At 49.6% G+C, this 15852-nt stretch overlaps 1 protein-coding gene across 3 annotated transcripts in view; it reads right to left on the bottom strand.

Annotated features, from left to right (window-relative positions):
- The window catches only part of LOC122577854 (hemicentin-1-like), a 175623-nt gene that overhangs the window by 11335 nt on the left and 148436 nt on the right, over positions 1-15852 (bottom strand). For all 3 annotated transcript variants that reach the window (XM_043749569.1, XM_043749560.1, XM_043749575.1), the window contains 3 exons: positions 9479-9662; positions 8610-8745; positions 5830-6038 (listed from right to left, as the gene is read on the bottom strand). In XM_043749569.1, the coding sequence (XP_043605504.1) occupies positions 5830-6038; positions 8610-8745; positions 9479-9662 (529 nt within the window). The remainder of the gene's footprint in view (positions 1-5829; positions 6039-8609; positions 8746-9478; positions 9663-15852) is intronic.

Raw genomic sequence — 15852 nt, 5'->3', positions numbered from 1 at the left:
GATCCAAATTGTATTAATTAATAATTTCAGTGCCGACCTATTTCCCCGAGGGCCAAAAATAACAAGCTCGTATTCAGACTTGGAAATGCGATTACGCAACTCGCAAAGAGAAGCGGCTAAACCGGATAGACATAGCCCGTACAAACTCGTCTCCAACCTTCTCTTGCCTGTGTCTCGCGAGAACTCGGCTGCACCGTAACTCGATTCTCCGATTAAGTGTTTCTTTTGTCGCGCAACTAACGAACATCCTACCTACTTCGGTTAGGATCGAACGATCCTTTCGCGCTTACTTAAACTTTCCATGAACCGTGACGATTTAGGAAACGATTTTCGATGGACAGCACGACGAACGGATCAGCGGCGGTAATTTAAAACGACGAAAATCGATTTCGCGCTTGAAACGACGAGATTCGCGTCTCGACAAATCGTATTTCGAAGTGCAGCAACCTCCGTTGTAAAAGTAATGCCAGGCGAAGAAGCATCGGTGGTAGGCGCATGGTGACGCACGTTGTTACGTCGCGTGAAACGGTCCGCTCGACGTCTCTAGTTACCTTGCCGCCAAGGGTCTGCACCGCTATTCAGACCCCCAATAAACCTAAGGACCCACCACAAACTTAGGCTTCCAGTTTACCTTTTGTCTTGGTATTCGTAAGTAAGTCCTATTAACCTTGAAGGAATTTTGCCCATGAACAAGATCACCCACGAGCCAAGTTGGTAGAAGGCTTCCTCCTCCTATCTTCAGTTATTAACTTTGGCTATAACCAATGGGCATCGCGGATCGTTACCCTCACTTTCCTAACGAAAATTGTAAACAACGAATCCGCGTCCTTAGTTCGAAAGGAACACACACACCGAGCTTTCTTCCGTAATGCTACGAGAACGCACTTCACTGTTTTTACGATACTCGTACAGTCAACACCAGACTGCTTCCTCAACTAGGAGGGAGCAGTTACCTCTCTGATACACATCTCAGATACACATCAGTGTTACGTATCAGTTCGAGAACAGTCAGATCTCGACAACACTCATTCACCTTCACCAACACGGAACGAGTCTCAGGTCGTATTCAACCGTAGCTTGGCAATCGACACTTGCATCCTTGTAATAAATATAAAACGTAAATCGTTATTGGAAATACACGTTATAACCTGTTACCCGCGGTGTTCTACAAAATCAACCGCCCCTACTGTACTAACCGAAATACGGGGATCGAACTGTTCGTGGTGTCGATTATTCTAATCGTAACGGAAATTTACGACTCCCGTTGATGCGTTTCCTCGCGATCGCGTCTCCCCGCGACTGGTCGAACAAACGCACGTTAACGTGGAATTTTTTTTGGAAGGCCGATGGATTAATTTGCGAAAAGCGGACAGGTCCCGTACTGTTCAGGTGTGAAGGCGGAACGTCCTGAGAAGATGTGGAAAATGAAAAAGCCGGTGGGCGCGATGCTGTCGAATCGAATCGTCGTATAGGTAGAGTGCAGGTAGCTCGCGCAGCTGTTCATTTCACGTAACAATGATTTCGAAATACGCGCGAACGAACACTCGCTGACCCATTCACAATTTCAACTGCGTCCTCTCTTTGTTTGTTGCTCGCTCTGTCCACCCTCACCCATTTTCCTTTCCCTCTTTCTGGCTCCCTTTCCCCTCTATTACCCTTTTTACCGTGGGTGTCTGTGTTTTATAGGACACTGGTCTGCTGTGCGCGTGGTTGTGCACGCTAGAGGTGTCCCTCTGCCTGTGTGTGTCAAACCGGTCAACCCTATTTATTTGGTTGCACCGCGTGTTTCTCCGCGGAAAAGCCTGCACAGCTGTTTCGATCGACCAACCTATTTTCTTTTGTTTTTCTTTCACCTGTTCTCTGGAACTCTATTCCGCGCGTTTGTTCCGCATCGAGAGACGCAAACGCGAACGTTAGCCGCCGTGATTGGCATCCTCGAAAGCGTGGCTCGTCGTTGTCGTTTCTGTTCTTCCGGTCTCTCCTTTGACTCGTCACCATCGACAACCTCTCGACGCTCGCCATCAACCGAGCGATTATATTTCTGCTTTCTTATAAATTTCTTTGCCCGTAAATTCGCCTTTGACTGAAGATTCTGTGGACACTGTAGCGTTGTATTCTTCGCCGCGTATAGAGTTTCGATCGTCGAAGTCATAATGACCACGAAGCAAGTGTGATCGTTCGGTCCTGCGTTTTCGATTATGAACGAAGAGCGCAGTGGAAATGAACGCGGAGGAAAAGCAACGAGAGGCGATCGATGGTGAAAAAAAAATTTGGCGTCCGGGCTTACCACGCGGCTGCCGTGCTACAACGCTGTGTTACAGTTGCAACCGTTTTGAAGTTTGCAGAAGACTGCGGGAAACACAGCGGCCCGTCAGCTGTACATTGGAAAACTACGTGCCCGGTGCATAAATCGCGTCAGCCTCTCCTGGAGTTTTCAATAAATTCTGTAGCTCGGTATTCGTTTTCGAACAATGCTTCATGAATATTCGATCAGCATCGGTACCAGTAAATTACGAGCAAACGAGCGCAACGTTGATCGAAACAAATTCATTATCACGCTAGGGGGAACGAAGCGGAGGGACGATAAATTTGCGAGCGCGCGACGAAAAATTTCCGATCGTTTTGTTCGTTCGCAGCGATTCGATTCGAAACATCGCGATGCGATATTTGGTCCGCTTTTATCTTTTATTCGCTTTCGAGGCACAAGGTTAGGATAAAGAACGTCGGAAGCGTTTTAGCTTTGTTTGCAAATTGTCCGGCGCACCACCACGCAGCAAACGGTATCGCGGAAAAAGAGGAACTTTAACGTTTGTATTTACATTCACTTTGTTATTTTATCTTGGCTTCACCGCGGTAAATATATGCTTTTATCAATATTTAAATATTTGTCAGCGTGTCGGCGTTCTTCTCGTTTCGCGTGTACAGCCTGTTTTGTAGATGATACATCGGATAGAGGTTAATTAACGAATTCGCGTACGGTGGGTTAATTAGCGAGGGTCGGCGATGAAAAATTTTCTCCAAGGGGAAGCGGGTTGAAACGGAAATTTCTGTTTCGCGACACAAAAGCCGGCCGCTCGCGCGCCTCCGCTTTTTCACTCTCTTTGTTTTAACCCTTCCCACCTTTTGTTCGATCCAACGTCATCACCGTCTATAAAAACACACCCGTTTGAAGTTCACCTAAAGAACGACTGCCAGAAATACGCTTCAACGAATAACCGATTCTCGCGTCAGCCTGCCTTAGACGCGTTTGCTTTACATCTTCTTGACCGTTCGCCTCTTCCTTTGTTCAGAAAAATCCAATTATTCTCGTTAGCGGGAAGTTGCTAATTCGACGAGCGTCGCACGATGCTCGTTGCTACGCTTATCGATACGCAACGAATGCCACTTTGTTCGTCGCGTGTCTCCGTGCTATCGATTGGCGCGGTAAAAGTTCCAAAAGAGCGTACATGTATCGTATATACATTTGATGAAATTTTGACGAAAGAGCGTGCGTTCGAAATAGGCGGAAACGAGCGGGTGTCGATCCGCTTGGATCGGTCGTGACCGATCGGTGAAAAGTGCATCAACGCACTGCAAGCTGTCGTTGTGGCAAAGTAAACGGTGCATCGGCCCTGGATTGAACAGCGCGAAAAGAGAGCGGGTCGGAAGAGGGCGGTCAGACGGGGCGAGGATAGCGAAACGACCGGATGATTCGAAATTCCCGTGGGCGTTTCGATCGACGCGGTATGAACATGGAATATATCTACGCTTTGAGGCGAACTTTTCAATTTGCCTCGAAAAGTCCCAGTCGGCTAATGCCCCTAATCAATATACGCGTCAAGCCACCTCTGTGTCTCCATTTCTGCCCGGTAATACTTGTAAACCGCATCTCGCGCGTCTACTGTCGGCAGGATTCCCGTAGGAATCGCGGGCGAGGACTCAAGCTCCAACTCGATTTCACCCGGAACGAATTACTTGGCGTCGATGGGAGAGGGTCGAGAGTTTGAGTTTGGGGGTAGGACGGGGAATGGGCTGGGACGGAGCCGATTAATAGAAGAAAAATTGCGATCAATTCGCAATTCGATTACGAATGGCAGTTGGTCGCGGTTAAATTACAGATTGGGTGAATCGAGATAAAGAAAGGAGAAGAGGGTAACAGGCGGTGGATTGGTTATACTTTGCTATACGCGCGTTATTCGAGCACCGATCGAGAAAGCCGACGATCGCGATTCGCCGTTGGCGAAACAGAAATCTCGATTATTAATATTTCCTTGGTTTCGTTTGTTCGATCGTTGCTCGCCCGAGGCTGATATTTGCCGCAGGCTACGAAAGTGTGTTGGAGGCGTCGTTTCGGCCGGCCGAATCGATTCGCCGGCCATTAGTCATCGTTGTTCGTCGCGATGTTTCGTAAAAAACGATTCAAAATTGTTGGACGATGCAGCGGTGCTGGAATTGTCGATAAGGTCGAAAAGCAGGATGTCGAGGCGGCGCGTTTTGAGGGAGATTGATGAGGGTACCGCGGTTACCAGCGCCTGTGTACACAGTTAAATCGTTGGCTTGGTGCAGGTTGCTGCTCCGCTAGGGGTTGAGGTCAGCACACGCACCCTTTCTGTCGATCTCCCGTTAACAGCGATTTATTCGTTGCGCCCATGTTTTTTCATCCTGCTCCCTCGGCCAAATCATCGTATCGCCATTGAACGTCCTAACGTCATAACCAACTCTTTGAATAATCCTCGTTTCGCTCGATATCGATATCCTTCGTAATCGTCTTTGCGCGTAGCAAGCGTTTCTGATAAGCGCAATTAATCAATGATACCGCACGGTATATCGCTTCCACCTTTGCTACGTGCAACGTTTCACCAACGTTACAACGACAGCGTGGTAATGGACTCTCGCGTACCAGCAGCTCGGCTAAAAGCAGAAAACGAGTGCTGATTAAAACGTTCAACGTACATGTGTACGCGGGATAGTCGGAAGCCGGGATATCGAAGCGCGTCTGGTTGCGCGAATGCCGGAGAGGGCAATGTTTCATCAGGTGGCTAAAAGGAACCATTTTTTCCCCGCTTTTGTCTGTTCTGCACGAGTCGAAGCATCGCTAGAATTTTAATTTCGCTCTTCGTCTTAGGTTTCCTCGGTGTGCGTCGGTTCACGGGAATGCATACAAATTCAGCGTGCCGGCCGAGCGCGATCGAACTTCCGTGGATATCTCGAAATTACTTGCGCGTCTTTCGACCGACGTGATTTCGCTGCATCGCGAAAAATTGTTTCCAACCGCGGAGATCTCGTTAAAAAAGTTGGCGGCTCGGTGGAAAGTTGGCTCGAGGGTCGCTTGATCCGCAAAGTATCTTCATCCTCGAGAGCCGGTCGGATAACGATGATTATTATTAAATATTAATCTCTTTGCTAATCCCTGTTATTAACGAGAGCGACCGGCACGTTATGCTAGGACTTATAATAAGGGTAACCTTTATGGCAAACCTAAATTCCGTTTATACTAAAATCATTAAGCTACGACGTCGCTGTAACTCGATATCGTTTGTTAAACTAGTTTCCGGAATTAATTTCCCTCGATCTTAATCCGTTGCGCCCAGCCACGCTGCCCGCTGCAACGTTAAAATAAGACGCTCTAGAAACAACATTTGTTCACAATATCGACTATGCGCCGATTAAAATTATTGCTCAGCTGTGCAATTGAACTTGGTTCCCTTCGTTCGAACGAAGCGAAAGAACGCGAGCCCGTAATCGTTGAACAGTTACGGGCGTAAATGTTTCCTAACTCGGTAACTCGGGCAATTTTTCCTCTTTAAGACTGTCCCAAGCGAATATCGTAACGTAAGAAAGCATACTCACATCGAACGTCGAACCTGACTTCCGTGCTCGAGGACATTGTCGGGTTGTCGTATGCTGGATGAATGGCGACGCATCGAATCGGTTGTCCGTAACGCGATCTTTCCGCCATGATCTCGCAGATGCTGTAGGTAGCCCAGGTGCGGGGATTGTCTATCTCCGTGGAGTTTACCTGAGGCCTCAGAGTCCTCACCTCGGTCTCGCCCACGTACCTACGAACATTTCCCCCGAAAATTTGCATTTCCAATGGCTGCTTCGTAACAAGCCTGCACGGAATGAAATCTCACGGACACCGAGCCCTCCATCTCGCCGCGACCTTCTTCGCACACTCGCACCGTGTTTCTCTTTTCCCTCAACATCGCCCTCCCTCTCTTTGCCCGGCCCTGTCTCTTCCGTCTTCTCGTTCTCCCGCTCTATTCCCTTCCCTACGAAACCAAAGATCGAAGCAGGTAATCAGCCCGAGTTTGCCTCGCCATTCCGAAATCTCCGAGTATCTCGAGTCGCGAAGCAGAGATTTCATCGTTGTTGCGAACGGTGTATCTCTCGAGGAAAGCAGCGATTTTCTAGCATTTGCGTCGACGCGAGAAACATCGATGGGGCGAAGAGGCGAGCGGGGAAACCCGATGATCGCCATAATTTCTCCTTTGACGCGGCAATTTACACGCGTCTTTATAAAACGGCTGAATCTACTTGGTTCGGATTATTTATCGCGCTGATAGGACGCGGCGCACGCCGCTATGCTGCAGTTCTTCCGATAAATAACAACGCGAACGTATCCGTCGATACGTGGGCCGGCGGTGCACAGAAGGTGGATTGGAATTTCTGGCCAAGAAGAGGATACTCGAAGAGCTAGAGAAATGCAAGGTGCGCATACGTGTAACGTGTACAAAGTTGCCGGATTTGCATGTAAGAGAGAAAGAACGAGCATAATCAATTCCTCAGGTTAAAGAGCGTTCTCCGTTGGTTCATTCGATGGCACGAGTTGCATCCTTTTGACCGATCGAACCATTTTTCTTCCCTCCTACAAAAACATTTAAATATTCCTCGTGGAAAGAGTAGTACGTACTTCTCTGTTTATGAATTACCGTTTCCATAAAAACACGATGGAGGATTATAAACGCGACTGGACTTAGAGGTTCGATCGCTTTTCAGAGTCGTTTTTCTCGCGGACAAAGTACCCGACGAACGATTCGTTTCGTCGTTCCGATCGATCGCGGCAACGAGCGTCATCTAGAAAAAAGGAGCGCTCGTAAATTGTAAAGTCCTTTAAATTATAAGCTGCCGGAGTCTCTTACGAATTTATACCGATCGCGTTACATGGCTGCAAAGTTGATTCGTTGTAGTAATCGCTAAGTCTACCGGAGCCATAAACGCAGGGCCCCTAAACTCGGAAACGATCGAATCGTTTTATGCGTGTCGCATACACTTGGCGCTTATCGATCAGTCTAATTTCAGCGAAAAAGGGCAAGGCGTTACACAAAGAGAGAGAGAGAGAGAGAGAGAGAGAGATGCTTGTCGCGACATTGGCCCGAACTTGACTAGACCGACGTCGAAGTTGCCGCGTTCCTAGCCTGGTCTGGTAATTCGTCTACAAGTTAATCAACGTTTCTCGCGTAAGCTATCGCGTTTGCTAGAACCGTTGGTTTCGTTCGGTCGCGTGCTTTCTGTTGTTTCTGCGCCTCTGGGGTGCAAGCAAACCCTGGTAGCCTCTTAACTTCGTCTAGATACCGGTCGGAATGGATCATGATTATTCATGGGCAACCGACCGAGCCGTGCCACCATCGGCAAGATCCACAGGGTGCATTACGGGCTGGGATGTTCGCACAGGGAAAACTAACTGGCTCCTCGAACAAATGAGACTGTGCATGTATCGGACGAGACTCGCTAGAGCACTGCCTCTCTCTTTCTCTCTCTCTGTCTATCTCGAAATAATAGCTCCGGAACGGAGAACACTCTGCTCCGTTTCTTTTTACGATTGACAAAGTGACTTCGTTGCGACACGGGAATTCAATTTAAAAATTAGATTCGATCCTTTTCGCGTTTCTCTGTGCAGTTCCTGCCGGCTCGTACGGTCGCGACTCGGCCATTTAGTCCAGCTCATAGTCGACGAGGCGCGCGTTCGTCCGAAGCGTCGGCAACTCGGAGTAATTACAACGGTAATCGTTCGATTACCGAGAAACGACATCCGCTTGCTGTGTCGACGGTGAACAGCGCGTGAAAGATACGGCTGGAATTAAGTTGTCGAAAGTCCGCGAGGCGAAATCAACTGGGAGCCGGCGCGAGCTAATCGAATCAATCCCGAAAAGGAGCAGCGTTACTCGACGATGATTGAACGCGAGCACACCGTCTAGAAAGCGGCTGCAATCTAAAAGCATTCAAAGCTTCCTCTTGGAAACCAACGTTATTACACGGATCCTTCCGGCACGAGCTACTACGTTTCAATTTCCTGCTTGACCTTTTGCCGATCTCTTTCATCTCGCTCGATTTGCGACAGACGGCTCCTCGAAATTCCCGTGGCGCGGTTCGCTTCGTTTCGGCTCGGTCTGCTGCTGAAATTCGAACAAACACGACGAGCGGCGGCCTCGAATCGAACGAAAACGGAGATCCAAGGATCGACAGTATATTCTCGCACATTGTGTTGCAATGGAATCGACGATCTTCCGGCTTCGAACGGATTCGAGGCAGCTGAAACGCGAGAATCGAGGGGGGAAAAAGACCGCGACGAGTAGGGGCTGGTGGAAGACGATAAGTAGTACGGAATCTACGGTGCAACAATTACGAACCATTTAATTAGAGGCGAAGGATTCCCATACCGCGCTCTGCAAGTGAGCGTAGCGATCTCACCTGCTCGGGCTGTCACGTTGCTGCCGGGTAGAATTAGACGATCCGCGTACTCTATCTGCGGTCGCTGAGGGCTGACTGCAATGAGAGAAAATTAGCAGAGGTTAATTTGGCCGTCGCGCGACTGGATATTCCGAGTCATGCGCTCTGACGTTTCTCTGGACGTCGGCCGTTATCGTTGCGTTATCATTTAATCGCTCCGTCGTTGATTACCCTTGTCAGATCTATCGACCGTTTGCCACGACTCTACGTACGCGCGTTCAACCGCCTTCTCACGGTCGCGCGCGATAAACTTCGTTTTCTTAGAGAACGTCGCCCTTGACTTTGAAAATTAATCGGACAACTTTTCCATCGCGATTTTCGATCCGGTGAACGCGAACACGCAAAGACATAGGTAGTTGAAACGATCGACGAATTACGAATTAATGGGGCAACGCGAACTAGCTCGTCGTAAAACGCCGCTTCTTACAAGTACCGTGGCGAAGCTCGCAACGCGTGAGAAATAATAACGCTTTGATCGTCGATGAAATTTTCCGCGGCGGCCCAGTTTCGCAACTTTGCCTTCGGCCTGGTATTGTCCTACCGCGATACTGGCCTTCTGAACGAGTAACGCGTTAATTTCGTCACAATGGGAACAACGACGATGAAAATCGACGAACGCGGCTTCGATGACTACGCTGGTTTCATCGAATAGAAACGGTATGCGTGCAAGTGGGGGAATCCTGTTAGTCCGCGCGAGATGTTTGAACGCGTTGATCAACGATCGTAGGTTCGAAGCAAACGCTGTTGTCGTTAAATCGGAGATTTTTACCTCTGACGACCAGCCTCGCCGATTCGGATGCCAACGCGTCCTGCGTTGTGAAATCGCTGGCTGTGACTTGACATTGCCAGAGACCGTCGTCAAACTCCAGAGTGGCGGATCTGACCCAGAGAGAGCAATCGCCGATGTCTGGCCGTCCTACCCACTCGTATTTCTTCAAGTGCATGCCAATCGGCTGAAACAATCGAGATTCGTCTTGAAATCGATCGGTGGACCTCGATTCAACGATCATCTTGTGTTGCGGCAGACTCGACTCGCGAATGGTAATCAGCTGGGAATATCTGAAATAGTTTCATGTTTACAAATGATCCGAAGACGAATCGTTAGCGAGTCGGACGGTACGTCGTAAGGCAGATGGGAAACGAATGGAAGGTAAAGAGAACCGAGTGGCATCGATAGATTCTATAGACAATGACCGGCGTATGTCAGCGTTTTGCGCGATCGTTTAATCGACGAACGAAGGGACTTGGCGGATCGCTCCTCGTTACCGGAATCCTCTCAAGCTCCGTCACTGGTTTCGCCTCTCTGCCGTCGCATCGTCCTCCGTTCCTCCTCGATTTCTAAGCGCGTTCCATCCGAAATGAATCATCGGCTTCCGGCTTCGAGGCTCTTCTCTTCTTTCGCGTAGATTAATTCGCTGCCTGGTAGGAAAGTGCGGCCTTAGCAAGTTTCGCAGTCATAATGTGGCCGTAATTCAAGGATCGATTCTGCACCGGGGGTGCCCATATAATCTATCTGCTCGTTTTACTCGACCACCCTCTGCCTCCTGTTTTAAAGGACCGTTTTCACTCCCTAGGTCTCTCCGACGATGGCTTATCCAGGCCACAGTCACGCTCCCTGTACGTTATCTGTGTACCGTGTGAAACTGGATCGCGCCGCACGTCGGTTCAATTCTCTCCTGTTGGCCGGAAAAATCTCGTCGTTCGTCATTTAAGGCCATTAGCTGGTTAACGAGTTTTCGTAATCCCTGGCCGACTAGCCGCGCCATGAAAATCCTTCTTGAGTTAACGCCAGCTTGCACCCCTCTGGGGAATTGCAAATTTTTTTGCTGCCCCATCGGCCGGGCTGTGTAAGTAATTTTCAGCGACGCCGTTTTTCCAGCGCGTGGCTGGCCGCGCTTTAGATTTGAACGTTCGCAACAACGTTAATCGTCGGGGGAACGACTCTTTCTTTGTTTAACGGTGAAAGTTTCTGGCAACTCGTAATTACTGGGAAACCTGTTCCGATTGGACGTGTCAACCGAGCAACGCGCAATTCCACGCGAAATACGAATCGCGCTCGCTGTTTCGCGTTTCTGCAAGGGGAAACGAAATTTTTGTTGGTCGCATCCGGAATTGCGTGCCGCGACTATATTAGTAATGAATACGACGCAGTTCCCGAGCAAGCGTGCAGTTTATCATTCAACGGCAGACACAATAATACAATGGGGATTCCTCTCGCGATGATTATTTGCGCATAGATGAAGGCGGAGGGCGGTGGCGCGCCCTCAGGACAAGAAGAATAATGAGTTGCCAGCGCGTTGACGTTTACCGTCCCGACGAAGCGACGCGTACGCAATTACACGGATATTAGCGTCTTACCCGCCCACGCGGTGCTATTCGCTTTTTCCCCTTCGTCCTGTTTTTTCATCCGTCCTGGAGAGCACGAATTCGACTTAAACCGGTATGATCATCGCCTCGCAAGGTATCGCGCGATGCTTTTAAATCACGCGACATACCCGCGACGAGAAGACCGATATCACAGACGGCAGCGACGAAGAGCTCGACCGCCTTCGTGTCCGGACGTCGAAACGTCGAAGGGTCGACGAAGAAGCAGGATCAGAGGGCGAATCAGCGTCACATTCATTTAAAGGATTAAAAACCGCGCGCTCGCCGCCAATGTACGAGCGTTCACTTACTTAACCGGGAAGGGCCCTTATTCCCTTTTCTTGTTCCTCGGTCGGTTCACCGTCGGCTCTGTCTTCGTCACACCCGACACCGGCCTGCCGCCTGCCACCTTTCCGCCTTTTCGTTTCTCTCGGCCTTCGTGACTATGTTCTCCGGAGAGGCCGCGACCAGCAATCAGCGTAATGCATCCGCAGACACGCCCCACCTTCCCTCTGGCTCTCCCTCTCTTTCTCTCTCTCTCTGTCTGTCTTCCTCTCTCTCTCTCTCTCTATCTATCCACACAATCGCGCGCCTACCCCACATCGACGAACACCCATACCGATATCCAGACACGTGCACGTTCGTACACGTACGAATCCGCTCGGCGGAGAAGCAAACGGCCAGAGTACATACCCTCTGGGCCAAAGGCCCTGATAACACGAGCTTGAGTAATGCAGACGCAATGGCAATCTCTTGGAGAGCAACGAAATAGATCGCAGGACGTGGATCGATGCCGCGCGAAAGCCGTGCTCTTTCTCCGAACGCTGTTACTCAACCCCTCCGCCGCATCCCCTGTTCTCCGCAAGAACCTCCTTTTCTCGAACCGCCTCCATTCCCTATCAGCTCATCCAACGTCGCGTTGCGCTGTTTCTATCTACCTCCTCTTCTTCTACCTTCTATTTCTTCAGCTTTTCCTTTTTCGCCGCTCCCTCTCTCTCTCTCTCTCTCTTTGTCTCTCGTTCTCGTTCTCAGACGCACACGCTAGCCAACGGATCAAGCTCCTTTCGCTCGGTGAAAAAGTTGTTAACTCGAAGATTCATTGCCGGCGCTTTGGAGGTATGAGTAGTGGCGGACCGGGTCCGGCCGTTGGAAGGGTTGGTTCACTGGCGAGCAGAGACTGCGGGGGTTTGAAGGAGCGTAAAAGGCGCGGCAGAGGGTTCGCTCGGTCCGAATGTTCTTCGAGGTAAAACGAGGCTACGAAGAAGCTGGCGAAGAGAGACGGCAGGGAAGGAGAGGATCTAGCAGCGGTGAAAGAATCGAGAGAAGAGGCGGAGCGTGGAAAAGAGCTTTCTGGTAATCCGGTGAAGACGATTCCGTACACCTATTTCGCTAAAGTGATTTCGTGCCTTCGAAGGATTCGACGTTTTCTCGTGAATCACGCCGCGTCTCCGTGAAACTTGCCGGTTGCTCTTTCTTCGTTGTATCGCGCGGAAGAAGGCGCATCTCGTGAAGCTGAAACGCGTGTCCGGTTCCTTTCTAATTCCTGTATTACGTCCCGCGTTACTTCTGCGAACAGGAAACCCTTCTTCAAGCCGTCGCCGTAAGTCGAACTATCGCAACTATCTCTTTCTCTGCAGAAATTTTAGTCGATGCTTCCCGCGTTCGTAAGTCAAGGGTCGGTCGGGTCAATATGGAAATGCAAATTCCGCTTTATCTTCGTTCGAGCGGTCTGAAAAATCAATTAGGAATACGATACGAGCTGCCTATTATCCTCGGCGATCCGAATTCATTTCCCGTAAAATAAACACACCGACTTTCCGCCGTGTTCTACGTTCTATCTCGCGGCGTGGAATGCGAATCGAGCGAGTTTTCTAGACAATTTTCCTGCAGCCGCAGCGCCTCGATAGTCGCAAGCAAGCAAAAACAATACGATCCTCGGTTGCGTACTACGCAAGGCACCCGAGGCAGGGGCCAGCGTTGTAAATAAGAGTAGCTCGGATCTCATGAGAAAATTATCCCGCTCGTTATTTACATCTTTCATAAATATTCGCCTTGAAGGGAAGACGAAGAAAGAAGGATCAGTTTCCGGGTTAGAAGTCGGCCATAAGAGAGAGAGAGAGAGAGAGAGAGCGCGAGCGAGTGAGAGAGGGAGAAAAAGAGAAGTTTAGCAGAAAGTAACGAGAGACCACGAACGACATAAATCTCGAGGCTTTCGGAGGCGATCTCGTTTCAGGATCACCTACTGGGAGAAGGGTTGCTAGCTCGTTGCCTAACGCTGTAAAACGATATTCTAGCCACCGAAATACGTCGCCGTCTGCTTCCCGATGCAGGGGAAACCCTGTTCCTGTATACCATTTGCATCATTGTCCCCGAAAAGTCATGAAAAATTTGCCTCCGCGCCAACAGTTCGTTCCCGGTCCAAGCGAGATTCGTTTAAAAAAGATTCTCCGTTTCCAGCGTGAACTTCTCACAGTTCTGCTGTCCTTTGATCGCCGTGCTTTCTCTCCTCGCGACTACTTGTTGAGAGCGAAATTTTATTACGGTTATCAGGTTGGTGCTTTCATCGGGAAACGATTAAGCAGAAACAGCGGAAGGGATCTTAAATATGTTTCGTCCGTCAGCGTACATATTTACGCTTCGGATCTCTCGAACTCGGTAACTAGGGGTAAACTTATTTACAGTCTGTCGAACCATCTGCCATCTTCGTTCGACGTCGACTTACAATTGAAATTCGCGGCTTAACCGAGCAAACGTAAATGCGGCACGGAGCTTGTGCACACACTCGGCACCCCGATGGTCTATCGGGAATTCGCAAATTCCACTAGCGATAATAAATAGAGGAATTCGATATCGCCTGTCCACGAGAGACATCGTCGAAAGGTTGTCTCTTCGTATCCATCATCCGCCTTCCGAACGTCTGATCGATTTGACGGAATTATCGCGAAACGTTTAAGGGTGGATGTTGCGAGGAAATCAGAAAATATCAGCGTCGCACTTCGAAACCGTAGACAGGCATGGAACACTCGGCTACGAAGGAACGGAATTCCGCGGAAGAAGCGGTTGAAATTATTTCAATTTCCGTGGCGCGCGTTTTTCGCCGACCTGTTCCGCATTCTTCCTTTTTCTCGTTTCTTGCAGCGGCAGAGAAATTCGCGCGGTCTTCCCGGCTCCACGTAAATATAATCGACCACCTTGTGCAAACCGCGCGAAGCGAAATCGCACGAGCCTCGCGCTCTTACTCTCGCATTCTCTGCCCCTTTTAATTAACGTATCTGTGGACGAATTGCCACGGAAAGGAGCTCTTTCGGATGGAAAAGAACGAATTGTTGGAGCGGCGCGCGCGCGTCGCTCGGATTTAGGTCGACTATCGGCGCGCACAACCGCCAGCCAATCTCTCACGTCGAAATTTTCACGATTCACCGTTGAAAAATTACGGGCCACGATGGCGAATAAATCTTAACGATGATTTTGTCTCGGCCAGTTTCTAGGCCCTCGCAGTCTCGTCCCTGAAGACGCATCACTCGATAATGAAGATGGATTCGCGGACGAATCAGGGGGCAAAAATATGTTTGCTTCCGGTCGACAGAGCTCGTATTTAGAGCCGGTAATTCTCTGGGGAGCGAACTGTCTTTGCGATCGATTAGCGATTGCTTCTTTCAGAGGCGGTTGAATAGCTTCGTCGAGCGGGAATGAAACGAAGAGAGAATGAAATGGAAAAGTCGCAAGGTTTCATGATTTTCCAGGGGATCGATGGACGATGGGCCACGCTTCATCGACTTAACCCTCGGTCTTGATCGTTTTTGGTTAATTACGCGAATTAATTATACATTCGCCGGCATGGAGGAGATGGCAAGAGACAAACGTGCTCCGGCTTTGTATCCAAATAACGAGGCCGTGGGTGAAAGAAGCGGAGTGGCCGGTTTTCACGATGCCTCGAGGGGTAAACAAAAAGGGGTCGCGTACAAAGTGGACGGATAAGTGGCGGTCGAGTGGTCGCCGGTTGCTTTGGAAATTTATCATTTAATCTTTTCCGTGCGGTGTTCACGGCATTGTGGTCTACGGACGGTCTCGTCGCCCGCGGTTAAATGCGTTTCAAGAGACTCCGCTCTCGCCGCCGCGTTGTGTATCTCTTACGCGTCCACACACATAACGCGAGGCACACGTACGTTGCATACGCGCGTTTATTCCGCACTGCTTGTGACGATAACACCGGTGCTGGTGACGCCGCTGGTCACCGCGTCCCAATACGTGCCTATATTCTCTCGGTTATATAAAACCGATGTGTGCATTAATTTACATATTAATTCGCCGGAGTAATCCGCTTTAATGACATTTGGATTAGGGGAAATGTCGCCAGGAGATACACATTCTGCCGCCATGTCGCTATTCCCGTCCGTTTCAAGAATATTCCCCGATACGTAATAAATACAGTTTCATAATCATTTCCCGTTATATCGGCCAACACGGTTTAGGCGTGGCTTTTGATTACACGCGTGATCTCTCTCCGTTGAATCGATCGCTTTCTGCCAGATTTCGATCGGTTTTGTGGCTCACGGTCACGCGCCGTCGATTTCCCAACATTAATTTCGATATTAATTCCCGGTCACTGATAATCCGGGTTAATGACATCAGGATTGCAGCAGAAAACGCAGCTGTAATGTACACCGCGCACCTGTTCTTCCTTCTTGTTCGACCACGCGCGCCATCGATATTCATCGGGGTGGTTTTAAACGATACTTTTGTTCCTTTGCCCGGGAACGCTGTATCCATGTGTCTCGC

The sequence above is a fragment of the Bombus pyrosoma genome, linkage group LG1 (genome assembly GCF_014825855.1).
Source record: "Bombus pyrosoma isolate SC7728 linkage group LG1, ASM1482585v1, whole genome shotgun sequence".
Classification (NCBI taxonomy): Eukaryota; Metazoa; Arthropoda; class Insecta; order Hymenoptera; family Apidae; genus Bombus; species Bombus pyrosoma.
The sequence above is the reverse complement of the archived record's forward strand: the minus strand, read 5'-3'. Positions and strand labels throughout refer to the sequence as shown.